At 45.4% G+C, this 18,308-nt stretch overlaps 1 protein-coding gene across 1 annotated transcript; it reads left to right on the top strand.

Moving 5' to 3' along the window:
- Positions 1-4,522: 4,522 nt before the first annotated feature.
- On the top strand, positions 4,523-7,429 carry LOC136539561 (polyol transporter 5-like). The gene is made up of 2 exons (XM_066531530.1): positions 4,523-5,321; positions 5,493-7,429. Exons 1-2 carry the CDS (start codon positions 5,198-5,200, stop codon positions 6,956-6,958), a joined length of 1,590 nt encoding a protein of 529 aa, XP_066387627.1. The 5' UTR covers positions 4,523-5,197; the 3' UTR covers positions 6,959-7,429.
- Positions 7,430-18,308: the final 10,879 nt, after the last annotated feature.

Here is an 18,308-nt window from a genome sequence, read left to right as displayed (position 1 = left end):
TTTTGGTGGGGATTGTTGGATATATTATGGGCTTGGCCCGTATAATATTTAACAAATCAAATAAAACTCTATGGTACGTAACATTAAGCGTTGTATGGTTTAATACCGTATGGAATTTTGACTAAACGTTAACTCAGCTTATTTGGTTCAAAATTATCCATCTTAATTGAGAAGCTGAGAAAATGACAAAGGAGTGCCACATGCGCGCGCGCGCCGCTACCGGCTGGGCCGGGCCGAGGCCGAGGTCGTGGCCATGGCCGTGGCAGGCGGGCGGCAAGCGAGCGAACGGGCTGGCGTGGCCAGGTTTTGCTACTTAATCCACATAATTATGGGAGTTTCTCTCCTTGATGGTGGATGCGAGTTCATTGCGCCAGTTACCGTCTCTCTGTGTCTCCGACTCCTGAGATCCTCCGCTGCCCTTCTTCCTCCCCACCGCAGGCATAAATCAGAAGTCCTTCGCCAGTCCACTCCTTACGCTTCGCTCCCGAGAGACCGCATCTCAGCCGCCCTTCAGCTTTCCCCGTCCCGTACCTCTACGCGCACGGAGCAGCGGGAGAGCAGGTGCCTCCGAAACCCTTGTCTGCCTGCGAACCTTGCACGGGGTGTGTGACAATTAGGTTTTTAGGGAGCGATTCCGCGACTGCTCGTCCGACGTCTTCTTCCTGGTGATCGCTCGCGGAACCCGTCTTTTTTCTGGTGACCGTTCGTGGGACTGCACTGCGAACACCTTCCTCCATCGACTGTGGTCCATGACTTCGAGCAACGCACTATGTCTGGTGCGAATGGAGCCTCCGATGCCCTCGGCATGGGACCCTCCGCTAGGTACACTCTTATCTCTATGATTACAGTAATTTACGTACTTACTGTATCGATCAGTATATCATATTTGCATGCTGTAGCGCTTGTCAGAGATATATACATGCACATATATGTCGTCACGAACCTGCTGATGTTTTATTTCTGGATTAAATTGACCATGAAAATGCCTAATTATCTAACAATTCTTAGTGTTGCAAACAATTAATATGTTGGTGTTTGGATTTTGGCACATGAATGTGATGAATTGCATGTTCTTGATAGATTACTTGTTGCTTCAATGTGTACTGTGTCTTGTGAGTGGACAAATTAATTTGTAGAAATGATAGATTATGTCCCTGATGCATATGAGTTTTATACTGCCAAATTCAGTTTCCTGTCGGACTGAACATTTTTTTTCCGTCGGTTGAATGTCAGGAATGGTTAAGACATTTCCAGTCGGTTGTTATTTCCTATCGGGAATTCTTGACGGTGGTACAGTCAGGTTTCTGGGTTGACTGGTGAAACCACACCCGTCAGGAACTGCCGTCAGGAAATATATCCTTTCGGCTAGCCGTCAGGAAACAGTCATCTTTCCTGTCGAGTCGTCCTGTCGGTCAATTCCTGATGGCATTTTGGCTTTTCCTGACGGTTTGAGCCGTCAGGAATTTCCTGCTCCGTGGTAGTGATAGGATGTCTAGCTGGTTTTATTGTAGACGAAGTCCTGAATGGGCGGTCCTCTATTCAAGCGGGAACTATGTCTTGTAAAACTGGTAACAAAGGACATGAATATCTTTCATGTATACATAATTGTGGTCGAAGATCATCTATGCCAGCGTCCCTATAACTTGAAATATGGATGATGATATTGTATTTTTGTATGCTACATTTTAAAAATAATATGTTGTCCATTTTCATTATCACCTTTGTATGCACTAAAATCGTCGGTGATAACCACTACACTGCCGGGCTATATGCTCGACAAACTCCTCTCTGGCAATGATAGAGTCATCATCAAAGCCAGATCGAAAGTTACCATGTTAGTCAGCCAGCGATCATCTCCCCGGATCAAGCACCTAGGCAGCGGTGGCGGAAGGCTGATCACTGACGGATAAACCGGTGGCCCGGCGGTGGTCATTGTACCATAACCCACGGATCAAGGTAGGAACCGACTGTGGTGCATCGTTAAATAACGCTGGGTCAACCAATGGACCGGCGTTTATAAATAACTCATCACCAGTGGTGATGAAACGCGCATCACTACCGGATCAAACAACAAACCACTGTTGATCATTACCTTGTCACCGTGGATTAAGCAATGATCCATCGTTGCTATAATGATCTTCAACGCCGGATCAAACAATCAACCAGTGGTGACCAAACGTCATCACCGCCGGATCAACTTGTGAACCAACTGACGGTGATAACCATGGCTACCACTGCTGATATTTCACTGCCAAGTGCCAAAATCAGCTGTGATGGGGCTTCAATTCTAAACCGATGGTGATGATGTTTCTGCAGTAGTGGTTAGTCTGCATTCTGTCAACAATATTCATTGTTGTCCCAGTATATATAAAGAGCTAGTAGTCATACCGTATTTGCGTTTTTAGTATCTCAAGTCATGTGCACTGCACTCAAACTATTAAAAGAAAACCGCAATGATTCAACAGGAACAACAAGAGCTTGTTGTGTCTAATATTGATAGGGTCCTTTAGAATTTAGAACATTAATACCGAACTCTGTCTCATGACGTGTATTCACCAACACGTGACTGTAAATCAGTGAGCCTAAAGACAGGTGGTCCACTAAGCAGGGAGACACTATCACACAATGTTGAAAAAGTCCAGGCACAAGGAAGACGTGTGCAGTACTACTACTAAAAGCATGGAAATAGCACGCGGACAGCTCAGTATAGTCAAAGCAACATTTTAAAGTAGGTTATCACGTGACAGGTCGTGCTACGACGTACGTGACCAAGTAACCCCGCCCAACACTGCCTCTCACCACCGCCCACGGCACTGGCAATGCGTGGCATCTATCGCCTACCACCGTCCACCTCTGCCCACTGCTCCCGCCCTCCGCTAATTTTGTCGCCCTAGAATATATCCCCGGCAAGCCTTCTTGGCCCTGCTCTACGTACCCAACCGCCGCCTCCACCTCCACCCACGTACCACAGCGGACAGTGCTCGACCATTTTGCAGCCCACCCACCCACAACCACCTATCGCGCCAGGCTAGCCTGCCGCTGCTGGGGATCTTGGGTTAGGGGAAGAAGCATGGCCAAGGCAGCGACAGACGGAGTTGGCGTGGGGTTGTGGCTTACAGTTTGCGTTTAAAGTAATGAAGTATTTCCAATTATATAATTATATGTATTGCGCATATAAGGTTAGAAATCTACAGATGTACTCCAAGCTGTAGAATAAGGTAAAAATTTTCCATACATGCTAGAACAATTAACAATTAATGGCGAAGGGAGATAAATATTTTTGTAAGAAAATATAAAGAAAGGAAATGGTTTTATGATATGCATGATCAAAGGATCAAATTGTTGCGTGTCCTGTGTGTTGTCGTTTGTTACTATCCAGATGTGCGCATCAATGATATACGTGTGTGGATTAGCTTTGCTTGGTTTTGTTTAACATGCATGGCCCGCAAGTAGAGACGAAATGGAAAGGGAGTTTTGTAGTTGCGGTCGTGCACACCTGGAGACCTGTGATGGGCTGTGTGGTTCCGTCGTTCTCCGTGTGAATGGCTAAGCTTTGACGAATGTGACAGCGAATCTTTTGGATTTATATTTCAGATAAGGAATCGCTTGTATCCTTGACCCTCGTGTCCGCTAGCTATTAAACTAGGGTTATCCATGGAGTGTTTTGTAACTTGAGACAGCAGGTGTGGTTACATTGTATAGGCTAGCTAGCTAGCTATGGGGCGCGGCCATCCAAATTATTTTTTTCACTACTCCTGATTGAAATGTTAATTTCAATGTTTTAGTACATACATTTTGCGTACATTTTATATATATACTATAAATGTTCGTCAAATGAAACATGAAACAAATTAATACAGAAGTTGCAGAATTTTTTTCCCACGAAGAATTAGACGGGAGTGAGATAAATAGCTCCCATTTCAACGCTTTGTTCTATGATATTATAGATATTAATTATAAATTTTGGTACCCGTTGTGACTAAAAGTTGTTAACATGCATTTTAGTCACTGGAAACATAGCAACTCTCTTTTTTATTTATTTTGGTGAATCCATGAAATAGTTCTATCGGTTCAGAGAACTACATGAGTTCATGGTTCTGGTAGTCGTTTTTCTCATGTTGTTTTATCTATGTTTCCACTTTAAGCCACGTTAATTTTATGAAATCATCTTAAGTTACTGTTTAAATTTTAGCATCACCAAATATTTTCCTCTATTACATTTTCTTTAAGTTTGTCAAGGAACAATTAAGTATTATCTCACAATTTTTCAACCCTTAGATCTTGAATAGAGGACCCACATAAAATCTCCCTCTCTCTATCTTATCTTCTTTCCCTATGTTCTTCCTCCAACAGCACCATCCTGACCCTGACCCTGGGCAAGCCATCCCCCCCCCCCCCCCACCCCCTCCTCTCCACCACAGCCCGATGCTAAAATTTATCTGGTGTGCCTTTTTGCCGTCATCTTATTCATATTCGGCCAAGCTTCACCTACCTCTCGCCCGTCTCCGGCGATGCCCCGCTATGCCTCCACCACCGTCAGACGACTAACCCGGCTTTCTCGAGCTATCAGCACGACGCCCCTGCCCTTGCCACACCTAAAACCTCCTTGCCCCACTGCTCGGCTGGAAACACCACCGCCACCACCGTCGGGCAAGCGACCTCCCCTAGCGAACCCTCTAAGCCCGACAAACATATAGGTAAGCCCTTGAACCCTGAACCCTAACCCCACACCCTAATCTTGCTGGCGTTAGGGAAGAAGGACATCATGGCATACTTAGATTGGTCAGAAAAATTCAAGTGAGAGGAAGCTTTGAATAACTGCAGTGAAGTTTAGCTTTACTCCTTTACTTTCAATTTCAAGTTTAAAAAGTACCTTTTCTCTGTGCCATGAAAGTCAGCGATGTCTTCAACAACCAATTCTTCCCAGCAGCAGGCTACACAATTATTCCTGGTATTATATGTTTCATCCTCAAACATCAAAGTTGACACGGAAACAGTCCCTCTCTGATGATCGATCGGTGGTGTTCACATATCCAGCTTTTGGCCCACTGGCCTATATATGCACGCCCCCTTCACACCTTCTTTTGCTCATTGGCTAGCTAGGGACATGTAAAACCTTGTACACCACTACCTAGCAGTAGCCTGATCCAAGTGCAGTGTGTGCACGGTAAGTGATCTCAAGCAGCCAAAGGTAACAATGGCAGAACAGCATAAAGATGGCCTCCCGGACGGTGTCACGCCGCCGCGGAAGAAGACTAACGTCCGGTTCGCTTTTGCCTGCGCCATCTTGGCCTCCATGACCTCCATCCTTCTCGGCTACGGTACATATATATTCTTCATTCATCGAAGTATATGTAATTATGTATATATAGACGTTTGATGTTTCCTCTGGCCGTCAATTAAAAGTCATGTAGTAAAATTGCTGGTGAAGTACGTGCATGGTGATGTTTTAGCTAGTGACTGTCTTCATGTTACTTATACGTGCTTTCTAGACATCGGGGTGATGAGCGGCGCGGCGCTGTTCATCAAGGAGGACCTCAAGATCTCAGACGTGGAGGTGGAGGTCCTGCTCGGCATCCTCAACCTCTACTCGCTCATCGGCTCCTTCGCGGCAGGGCGCACCTCCGACTGGATCGGACGCCGGCTCACCATCATCCTCGCGGCCGTCATCTTCTTCGTCGGGGCCATCATGATGGGCTTGTCGGTGAACTACTCCATGCTCATGGCTGGCAGGTTCGTGGCGGGCATCGGCGTCGGCTACGCGCTCATGATCGCGCCCGTCTACACGGCCGAGGTCTCGCCGGCGTCATCACGGGGGTTCCTCACCTCCTTCCCCGAGGTGTTCATCAACTTAGGCATCCTGCTCGGCTACGTTTCCAACTACGCCTTTGCCCACCTCAGCTTGAAGCTCGGCTGGCGCCTCATGCTCGGCATCGGCGCCGCGCCTTCCGTCGTCCTCGCGCTCATGGTGCTCGGCATGCCCGAGTCCCCGCGGTGGCTGGTCATGAAAGGCCGTCTCGCCGACGCCAAAGTGGTGCTCGGCAAGACCTCCGACACGCCGGAGGAGGCCGCCCTGCGGCTCGCGGACATCAAGGAGGCGGCCGGCATCCCCGCGGACCTCGACGGGGACGTCGTCGCTGTGGCCAAGAGGACCGGCGGCGAGGAGCGCGTGTGGAAGGAGCTGATCCTGTCCCCGACGCCCGCCGTCCGGCGCGTGCTCCTGTCGGCGCTCGGCATCCACTTCTTCCAGCAGTCGTCGGGCATCGACTCGGTGGTGCTCTACAGCCCGCGCGTGTTCCAGAGCGCCGGCATCGCCGACAAGAACAAGCTGCTGGGCGCCACGTGCGCCGTGGGCGTGACCAAGACTGTCTTCATCCTGGTAGCCACGTTCACGCTGGATCGCTTCGGCCGCCGGCCTCTCCTGCTGACGAGCACTGGGGGCATGATCGTCAGCCTCGTCGGCCTCGGGTTCGGGCTCACCGTGATCGGCCAGCACCCGGAGGGCACCACCATCCCCTGGGCCATCGGCGTCTGCATCGCCTCCATCCTCGGGGTGGTGGCCTTCTTCTCCATCGGGCTCGGCCCCATCACGTGGGTGTACAGCTCCGAGATCTTCCCGCTTCACCTGCGCGCGCTCGGGTGCGCGCTCGGCGTCGGTTTGAACCGCGTCACCAGCGGGGTCATCTCCATGACCTTCCTGTCGCTGTCCAAGGGCATCACCATCGGAGGCAGCTTCTTCCTCTACGCGGGCATCGCCTCGCTCGCCTGGGTCTTCTTCTTCACCTACCTCCGCGAGACACGCGGCCGCACGCTGGAGCAGATGGGCGACCTCTTCGGCATCCCCAACATGGCCGACGATAGCGACCAGCAGTCGTCGCCCGGCAAGGAGAAGAAGACCTCGAGCAACGTCGAGATGTCATCATCGACGGCCTCTAGTAGTGATATCAGAAACGAGTGATGAAGAAATCACGGGGCATGCACTGAGAAGGTTATCTGAAGTACTAAGAACTAAGAAGGCGCGCTTGAGAGAGATTGCTCGGCGGTGGCACGACGCATGAAGGCGATGACCGGCCGGCAGACGCGCGGCGCATCACGCATGTAGTAAAAGACCCTTTTTTATGTTCAAAGTATAGGAGTACGTACTTATTGCAAGAGGATAACTTTCTTGTTTGGCCTTTTTGGCCTCTTGTCTGTACGGGGAGGTAGGGAATTATTACACTTGCAGGAGTACGTGTGTGTCGACGTGTATCGTGTAAGCAATAACAAGTGATGTATGGACTGCCGAGTCAAAGCACAGAGAGTACAATATGCATGCATGGTGGTTGGCTTGTACAGTACTATGAAGCAAGCTAGCTAAGGTCTGGTGCTAAATGAAGTGTCTCAAACAACTCAAAGAGGTTAAGAAATTTGGGATCGGAACCACTTGTCAGTTGCCTCCCTCAAGTAAAAGATAGGTAATTAATGTTTTAAGTTTATCTTAAGTCAACCAAACTTTGTTGATTACGGAATACTTTTTTACGTTTTGAGCTTGAATGCTTTGGAAATAATACGAGTAGATTGGTCTTCAAATATATAGTTCTAGAATCTGTCTGGGCAACAACTGAGCAGTGTTGGCATCAGTGATTACTTAATTTGTTTGGTTGGGGCGCGGTAATGTTATTGAGAGCAAGTGGAGCAGATGTGCTGCACCAGTGCTGTCCTATAATGATTTAACACTCGGGGAGGAGCGGAATCAAACATGAATAGGCCAATATCTGTTTATGTGGTACCTGATAACGGTCTGACGTTAACTAGACATGAGTATCGTTTTCTATTTCCCTCTGCAATAGGATATCGTTACATTTTTACGAACCAAACACCACATAAGTGTTTATCGTGTTGAGGGACACTTAGAGAAGTGATAGGATCTTTTGCTTTTCCATAATTTGGCCATACTATAAAGGGGGTATGAACGGGTGACCTGGTAGAGTCTAGTGAATGGATGTGATGCACTCTCGTAAAACTAGCACTAGGTAGCTCAAATGAAACCCAAGGATCAATGGAATCAAAACCAAACTCAAAGGTCTTTGAATTGGAAGAGTTTGGTGGTTTTTAGTACTCATAGGAGCTCTCCAACCAAATGGCACACAGAGCTGCAACAGGGATGGCTTTCAAATAGAAAATTGGCGCCAACACATTGATCTCTGGTGGTGCATCAGTGGTGCACACCGTAGCTTGACCACAGTGAGCCTATCTCTTCTGGTCTTGGCAAGAAGTGCTCTCACTGCAACTCTCCAGTGGGGCACCGTAGCTGCCGACCGGACAGGTGTTACAACAAGGTTTGCAAACAGATTTGGCGTGCACTGGTGCTCTCCGGTGCACATCGGTGTTGTGCAGCAAAGGCCCCATACAATAAACGTCTAGTTTTCAAACTAGTCGTTGGAGGTTAACTGGAGCCCTCTGGTGTGAAGGTTTGTGCTGCACCGGAGCTCTTCGGTGCACACGTCTTCACTGAGTGGAGAGACAATGACTAGTTTGGGGATTGGCTCTATGAAATACCCATCCATCTCGTGCAAGAGGACTCTCTTGCATCTTGAAGTTCCACCTACACCCATTTGTGTCCAAGAGAGAGAGGTTTGGCATATTTGAGTGATTCAGACATCAAAATTCAAAATTGTGGAGTCCATTAGTGCTTAAAAGTAGCAGGTGTGCATCCACTCTTCTCATTAGGCTTGGTTAGGTCAAGTCAGAGTTTGTGCTTGTTACTCTTTTTGATTGGCATCACCTAGATGGCTTGGTGGTGCTTGGAAGCTTGGTGATCTCTCAGATGCGATTGTGGGAGACCCAAGTCATGTTGTGAGCAATTGTCGGCAATTCACCATGCCAAAGTGGTGAAGAATCAAATCGTAGAGAGCACTTGGTCTTTGCACGAATCATGGGGGAGCTATACCTTGCGAGGTGCTCCAACGAGGACTAATGGGGAGTGCTGGCTCTCTAATACCTTGGAAAACATCATCATGTTTCTAACCCTCTTTTTACTTTGAGAGTCTTCATTTGTGCATTACTCAATACCAGAAACAGTGGCTTTGCCGTGTGCCACAGGCACTCGACAAAGTCTAAAAAACACTCGGCAAAGGCTTTGTCGAGTTTAACACTCGGCAAATAGTACACGACATCTACAGTGCCGGCAAACGTCTCTTTGTCGAGTGTTTTCTATCGGGCTCTCGACAAATACTTTGTCGAGAGCTGAAATCGATGCTCGGCAAAAAAAAACTAACGTGACAGCACCGAGACGGTCACGGCGCATTTGCCGAGTGTTCTGGACCTAACACTCGGCAAACCTGCCCCCTTTTGTCGAGTGTCAACTCCTGGACACTCGGCAAACCTGGCTTCTTTGTCGAGTGTCAAATACCGAACATTCGGCAAAGACTGGCCTAGAACGTACAAATGTTGGCTTCTTTGCCGAGCATCACAGCGTAGACGCTCGGCAAAGAAGCCATTTTAGTCCCAGAATGCACAAAAATTTGCCACGTGTCCGCTTTGGTGAGTGTTTTTACCCTGGCACTCGGCAAAAGGTCTCTTTGCCGAGTGTAACACTCAGCAAAGCGACCATATATTTTCTATTTTTATTGTTCGGTCACGTATAACGTACCCCACTCAAATAAACATTACATGTATCACACATAGTTCACAATAAGCATCACAGGCAGTTCATATAGATATATCGACAACACATAAATGTAAATAAACTTCAAAATCACTAGTAGGTTCATTCACAACCACAAATAGTCACAAGTAGTCACAGGTAATCCACAAATGTAAATGCAAATAAAATCATAAGTAGTCACTTAGGCCACGGGTTCCACTGTGACCACGCTAGGTCATGAGGCTCATTCGATGCCACCGATTGATTCTACGCAAAGGAGAAGAGATTGCATGTGTGAGACAAGATTGAACGGTCTCTCTGCTGCCTAACTAGTATAACCCTTGCAACAATCAACACTATCTTCTCAGTTGCATTGTGCTCTAGTATGATTGCTTAAGTACAAGTTGGTAACAAACATAAGCCTTTGGTGGCCCAATTACACGTAGTCGAGCAAAGAAGCTACAACAAGAGGTAAACGCGCTACTTTATGAAGTTCAATTTAATATTAATGAGAATTATATACTGCCTAAGTCGTGCACGTTGTTGTTGCTCAGGTTCACTAAAGAGTATGGCAAGAACACACAAGGTGATGACTACAGAGAAGAACCACACTCGAACCAAACCAGTCCTGCAGAACAGTTGGAAAGAAATATTCATAACTTTTGATTTCCAGAAGCTATGAAGGTGAATGAGCACATTTTGGAAAGCTTATTGAGTCTACTTTCCAATGATGCTAATGCCGAGCAGTTCCGAGAAGTAACTAATTGAATCTGACCAGCTTAGTGCATACTGGTCAGACCACTCGAAACTAACAGTAATGTCAAGAAGAAAATATCATAACTTTTTTATTCCCAAAGGCTATGGAGGTCCATGAGGACTTTTTGGAAAGCTTGTGAAGTCTAGTTTCTAATGCTTCAAGGCCGACCAGATCCGACCAGTTTTAGTGCAGATCCGACCAGCTTTAGTGCAGACTGCTCAGAGGGTTAACAGTCTTCTCGGGACATAATATTGGTACAACTTCTCATATTAAACTGTACTATTCTACAATGTTTTGTGGTGCATGCTATACATGGTGTGAAACCTTATCAAGTTAGCTTTCCAACGCAACCAACAGCACATCATTTGGATTTTCCAAGATGGAGTTATTGCCAAAACACTGAAGACTGCACAGAAGACCAACAGTCACGCGGAAACTACTCAGAAACTCATTTTGTGAAAGCTTGTTCACATAGCCTACCCTTTCTTTTCCTTTTCGTGTTTATACCTATCTAGGAGGGCTGTTCCTAGTATAAATATCCATGTACTCCTAAGCAAAAGAAGATTTTTGATAATCAAAATACAGAACCCCCTTTGTTCAGCTGTGTGCTAACAAATATTAAGAGTGATCTCTACCCCTTTGCTCTTGTGATTTCCTTCGCGGGATTTACAGAAGCTGCGGCTTCATCCGCTCCCAATTGGTGCTCCTACTCCCTTCAAGGTTGTCTTGATTGATTGTAGGTTGTGTTGGTTGGTTCTTTGAGTGTGTGGTTGGGCGAATCCTCGATTCAGGTTGCTGGTTAAAGACGGTGGTTGGCTTTGAGTTTTATTTGCCAGGTTGCACTAGTTATCGCTGCCTACAGCAAGTTATCCAGCTATTCTTCAGCTAGTTATCTGGTGATTGATCCTACGTCATGAAGATCAGGACCTCACATCGTATCATCTGGTATCAGATCTTTCATTGCCACGGTAGGATTTTTTACCCTTAGCTACATATATTTTGTGTTCGTCCTATCCACTAAAAAGCCACAAAAATATTTGCCATAGCCCTTTGTTTCAATCTGTTATTTTAGTGAGTTTTGTTAAGTTTTAGTCCATTAGAGTCTTGTTTTAGTTGCTGATCATATTTTCCTTCGCGTGTCCTTTGTGCCTCTTTCATATATGTGAAAATTCCCACAAAAAAAATCTAAAACCCCTATCATCTCCTTCGCATAAACTTTGATCCCGTCAAAATTATAGCTACTGGTTACTTTTGTTTCTATCATAAAGTGTGCAAGTGTTATATCTAATCCCTGTATTTAGTTCTATAAAAAAAAGTGCAACAAAAAAATAGAGAGTTGAGAAAAGTTGCGAAAGAAAAGTTGAAGATTAGTTGGTTTATGTGCACAAGTGCTGAAAGTTTTTTCATATCAAATGAGTAACCAGTTTGCTATCTTTGTTTGCTGCAAATTTTGGTTGGGTCTGATCGCAACACTTGCATCCCAATCATACTCCTTGTTTGCATCAAATCTAAAATCTCTTTGCGCGTGTGTTTGATCTATTTGCATCATTCATATCTTATGGTTAGCACTAGGCAGAGAACTTCTAGTTTGGATTGTTATTTAACTTTACAACAACTAGATTTCAGATTGCATTCCTTATGTATCACTCCCTACCAAGCTCCACATACAAGCCATCGTAATCGGTACTCTCTGGTCTTGTATTCGCCTAGCCATCACTTTCGTTACCACCACACGCTGTTTTTTTCTGTAACCCGCAGGGACTTCATAAGAGCTTCAGTTGGTACGAGAGGTGAGGTTGTGAGAGCTCCACATATTATCCTATACCACATATAAGCTTGCTATTTTGTATATATATTAACCATGACAGGTCAAAGATATACCAAGCTTCCTTTCTATGGAAGTACTAATCCGGAGGAATTTCTTGATTGGCAAGAGCAAATGGAGATTGAACTTAAAGTCCAAGAATTTTCTGAAACCAAGAAGATATCACGAGCCATACTTGAATTTGAAGATTATGCTCTTGATTGGTGGAAACAATATCCACATAAGCGTCTCATCAAGAATTGGGAAGATTTGAAGAAGGCCATGAGAAAGGAATTTGTTTCAAGAAAATTATGAAGGTGCAGCAAGACAAGATCACAAGGTGCATTAATTTGTGCCAAGACATGTGTTCTAAGCTTCAGCCCACTATATCCTCTGTTGCTAGAGAGAAGCAAGCATCAACTACATGCAAGAAGAGAGGACATGTTGTTCCAAAAGTTTCTTCAGTTGATTCTAGTGCTAAAAGAAGTGAACACTAGTAATGCAACTCCAAGAAGAACTTTATTGAGCAGCAAGAAGACAACATTGTGCCTCAAGTTGATAAGAGAAAAGATGAGGTGTGTAACATTACTGTGGATCATAATGTTACACCAACTCCTAAGAGAGTTGCTATTCCAAAGTGTCAGTTACAATCTGAAATTGTGAAGGAAGAAGTTACAAATATTCTCATCACTGGTTCTCTCAGTTCTGAGCAAGATCAAGAAGAAAATTCTCCTACACATACCAAAGAAGGTGAGCTAGAAGAAACCATTATGCAAGTTATGGAAGATGATCAATTGAGTTGTGATACTAGAGAACGTACTTCTCTTTCCAAGGTTGATCCTTTGAGAGTTCAATTGAAGGAAATTGTTGTAGTTTCACAGCATGCAAATCTGAAAATTATTCAGCAAGAAGTACCATCACAATGCATGAACACAAGTGTTGGAGATCTCAGATATGTTGAGTCTTGTTCTAGTGCTAAATGTGGTGAAGTTACATGTTCTGACACCATCCAGAATTTTTCTGTGCAACACGATGAAAATTCAGAGCAAAAATGTGATCAAGAGATTGAGAACACTTCAAATTTTGAAGGACCATCTAATCTGAACATGATGGCTACTCATATCTTCAGTTTGCAAGATGAATGTGAGAAGAAAGATGCTACTATTGTGTCACCTAGTGCGAGTGACAAATCTGTCCAAGATGAAGTTCATCATGCTCCAACAAAACTGTGGTTGCAAACTAATGTTGTTCCAAGCATGAACATAATGCAAAGATGTGTGGTACCATCAGCTGCAATATGTGATGAATTATTGGACAGTGGTGCTAAAACTTTGTGCTCCAACATGCCACTTAAAACTCAGATTGAAGGCAAGATTGATAAAGATGAATCCACTTCAACCAATGCAAATTCAATGTCTTTTGAGAAGTCAAAAGATGGTTGTTGTGCTTTGACTATTGCTGTCACAATGCCACTGGAAGAGACCATGAATGATGCCACCTATTCGTATGGTGCTCCACAAGCCAACAAAGTGATTGTGCATCAATACTCATGTGAGAATGAGAGCCACATAGCCGAATTGAGTGAGAGTGAAAATAAAAGTGAGTTCTGTGATTCCACTAAATGTGAGGTTGAGAGCATCAACAAAAGGAGTGTGAGGGATACACCACACAAAAAGAGAGAGCTTCATTACAAAACATGTGAGGATGATTTAAACATTAACCCACTAATGTCTACTCTTAGTGTTGTTTCTCAAAATATGCAGGTGTACAAGGAAAATGAGGAAGAGATTGATGCTCATAACTCCACCATACTTGACGAGAGAAGTGAAAAGGTACTCAATGTTGATAACCAATTCATTGCTGCCCCAAGTTTGAATCATGGCAACAATGGAGGTAAAAATTTAGAAATATATTTTATTGTACATACACCCTCATCAAACCTGAAAGGTAATAATCCACATATGAATCTTTATAATGCCATGAATGTTTCACTCCCATCATTTGATATGATTGATCTCCCTATGATGAAACATGATAACATGAATAAAATAAGTGGTTTGGAAGAATTTTTTGTGCTACCATTTTCGAAGCTAATATCAGGTTCACAAACATTGAGAAACTATTTCTCTGACCAGAAAAGAAAATAATGTGCATATGAATTATGAAGAATGCAATAAACAATCTTCAATAAGTGATCTTAGCAATTGGCACATACATCCACCCTCTAGTTTGTTTAAGCTGATTTCAGGTGAACAAAAGTCGAGGACGACTTTTCTTGAAGTGAGGGAGGATGATATGACCATGCCAAGGACATCAACACTCATTCTTAATCCTAAGCATCCATTCAAGGTGAAAGCTAAACTTGATTCTAAATCCTTTTGGTTTCCACCTACAAGACTACTACTTGGTTTATATGATTATAGATTCAAACACCTTGTTGTGATGGAAGAAGTAGATGGTAACAGAGACAAAGCATTTAGCCCTATTGGCCTAGCACAGTTATTGGGCTTAGACGGATTAGAGTCGAGGACAACTCCTTTTCAAGAGGGGGAGGATGATATGACCACATCATCAACCAACATGTTACAACCTCCAATTCAAGTAACACCAACTCAAGTATCACCTACATCGACACCAACCCAAGCCTTTGGTGGCCCAATTACACGTAGTCGAGCAAAGAAGCTACAACAAGAGGTGAACGCGCTACTTTATGAAGTTCAATTTAATATTAATGAGAATTATATACTGCCTAAGTCGTGCACGTTGTTGTTGTTCAGGTTCACTAAAGAGTATGGCAAGAACACACAAGGTGATGACCACAGAGAAGAACCACACTCGAACCAGACCAGTCCTGCAGAACAGTCGAAAAGAAATATTCATAACTTTTGATTTCTAGAAGCTATGAAGGTGAATGAACACATTTTGGAAAGCTTATTGAGTCTACTTTCCAATGATGCTAATGCCGAGCAGTTCTGAGTAGTAACTAATGAAATCCAACCAGCTTAGTGCATACTGGTCAGACCGCTCGAAACTGGCAGTACTATCAAAAAGAAAATATCATAACTTTTTTATTCCCGAAGGCTATGGAGGTCCATGAGGACTTTTTGGAAAGCTTGTGAAGTCTAGTTTCTAATGCTTCAAGGTTGACCAGATCCGACCAGTTTTAGTGTAGATCCAACCAGCTTTAGTGCAGATTGCTCAGAGGGTTAACAGTCTTCTCGGGACATGATATTGGTACAACTTCTCATATTAAACTGTACCATTCTACAATGTTTCGTGGTGCATGCTATACATGGTGTGAAACCTTATCAAGTTAGCTTTTCAATGCAACCAACAGCACGTCATTTGGATTTTCCAAGATGAAGTTATTGCCAAAACACTGAATACTGCGCAGAAGACCAACAGCCACGCAAAAACTATTCAAAAACTCATTTCGTGGAAGCTTGTTCACATAGCCTACCCTTTCTTTTCCTTTTTGTGTTTATACCTATCTAGGAGGGATGTTCCTAGTATAAATATCCATATACTCATAAGCAAAAGAAGACTTTTGATAATCAAAATACAGAACCCCCTTTGTTCAGCTGTGTGCTAACAAATATTGAAAGTGATCTCTACCCCTTTGCTCTTGTGATTTCCTTCGTGGGATTTACAGAAGCGACGGCTTCATCCGCTCTCAATTGGTGCTCCTACTCCCTTCAAGGTTGCCTTGATTGATTATAGGTTGTGTTGGTTGGTTCTTTGAGAGTGTGGTTGAGCGAATCCTCGATTTAGGTTGTCGGTTAAAGACGGTGGTTGGCTTCGAGTTTTATTTGCCAGGTTGCACTAGTTATCGTTGCCTGCAGCAAGTTATCCGGCTGTTCTTCATCTAGTTATCTGGTGATTGATCCTACGTCGTGAAGATCGGGACCTTGCATCGTATCACATAGTGCCTAAAATAGTATTTGGAGCAGGTTGAGCAGGAGGGACTGGCATCGTTGGTGGAGGTTGATCGATTGCAGCGTAAACACCCCTCATATATTCAAACATCTACAGCCGCTCTGCCTCCATCCTCTACCGCTCTACCTCTGCCCTCTACCGCCCTGCCTCCATCTTCGCCTCTAGCTCCTCCCTGCGCCACGTTTCTTGTTCCAGCTGAGCCTACAATATTTCATCCCAATGTTACAATGCAATGCAAAAGTATGTAAAATCAATGAACGATGAATAAAACAGAAATAACCTAGAGTGCGTTCATCTGGAAACATGTAGAGTCCGACCGTGGGCATATCGCCAGGCTAGAACTGGTGCTCCATGGTCTAATCTAGGAGAGAGTAGGAGTACTGGCCGTGTCAATTGTGTCATCGCCAATCCAGAACCAGCCATGCTTCTTACCTTCTCCCGCCCTCATGACCACTTCTCCATCAAGGTCATGGGCGCTCGGATCGTACTCTAGGCCATAGACCACCCTTGCCATCGATGTGTATCCATCGAGGTGGCTGTGGACGGACTCGTTGTTGTACGCCAAGGGTGGGTCCTCTAGGTTGTAGGCGACGTCGACCATCGCCTTGTCCTTGTGGGCCAAAGCATATGCCATGAACTGGGAGCAAGGCTCGCCACCATATGCCACAGACTGTAGGTCCTAGCAGAGAGATTGTGTATCTAGAGAACAACAGGGAGACATTGCCGAAACTCTGTCTCGGATCATAGTAGAGCATGGAAACTAACCTCATCTACACATACTCGGGCTGTCCAAAAAATATGGACAATTCAAAACAGATAAGGTTATAGATATGTAAAAATCTACATATTTCTAACTGTCTCTTTAGAACGGGAGGCGCCTAGCTAGGTTACGTGATATACGAACATCCTATGTTTCACATCATATGGAAAGAGGGGTGTAGGATGCCTCACCTTGCTGTAGGGCAAAGTGACGAGTCGAGGACGATGGGGAACGATCTTTGCAATGGCCTCTCTTGCAACAAAGGAACATAATAGTGTGAATTATAAATTTTGGCAGCACCTCCCCTGCATGGTGAGGTAACCACAACCTGCAACAAACCAACGGCACGATGGCCGACAACCACATACACAGCAAACCAATGGCACGATGGCCGACATGCACAGCTTATACCTTGCAAAACCATGGCAGGGAGAAGGTGGGGGCAGCGGGAGGGCAAGGCACGGAGCGATGGACAGCGGCTGCAGGGCAGGGCAGGGAGCGACGGCTGCGTAACCTATTAAAACATAAAACAAGCCATGTCACTTGTATGCTGAAATTAAATGTGCGTGTTGCAAGAGAACAACTTGTAATTTCCTAACTTTCTTATGCTCATGGCATATAATCGAAGTATGTTTAACTAAAAAATTATGGCATTTTCCATCTAGTATCTCTTTATACTATCTTTCTAAAAGTATGTTTAACTAAGAAATTATTATGTCTCTAGTAAGATATATCGACACTTCTTTTCTATGGCAAACAACTTTTCAAACCACCAAGTATGTCACATTCAAACAATTCACAGTTCTCTAAAATCAAGATTCACAGGTTATATGGCAAACAGGTGCTATTGACAAGCTAACAGCTTCATCGACATTTCATCAAACACCTTCAATGCATGGTCCAGGGCCCTCACCTGCTCGGGCGTCGGGGGCAGCAGCGGTGCCATGGGTGGGCGCACGAAGGGCATGGGGCTGGCGACACGAGGCTGGTGGAGGGGGCATCGGGCTGACGGTGCAAGGACGGTGGAGGGGGCGGTGTGGTCAGGCGCGTCGGTCCGGCGCGTTGGTCCGGCGGCGCGAGGCGGGGCCGGCGTAGGGAGCCCGTGGCCAGCGGTGGTAGCGGCGGTGGAGGGCGAGGTGGGGCCAGGGGTGGAGGAGCAGGCAGCACGAGGCAGGGTCGGGAGGCCGACCGCCGGGGGTGGGGCGCCGGGCAACGGGGGCCGCGTGTCGGCAGCGGGAGCACGGCACAGAGCATGGCGCGGGTGGAGCACGACGCGAGAAGACGGCGGGCACAGGCGCGGGGCGCTGGGTGCGCCAGTGGTTGTGTGTGTGCGTGCGGCTGGCCGTGGGGTGCATATAAGGGGGGTTTGTCGAGTGCCCCTGATATGACACTCGGCAAACCCATTTTATTTTGTTTTCTATTTCCA

Source organism: Miscanthus floridulus, chromosome 2, assembly GCF_019320115.1.
Source record: "Miscanthus floridulus cultivar M001 chromosome 2, ASM1932011v1, whole genome shotgun sequence".
Lineage (NCBI taxonomy): Eukaryota > Viridiplantae > Streptophyta > Magnoliopsida > Poales > Poaceae > Miscanthus > Miscanthus floridulus.
This window is presented reverse-complemented; position numbering and strand designations above follow the sequence as displayed.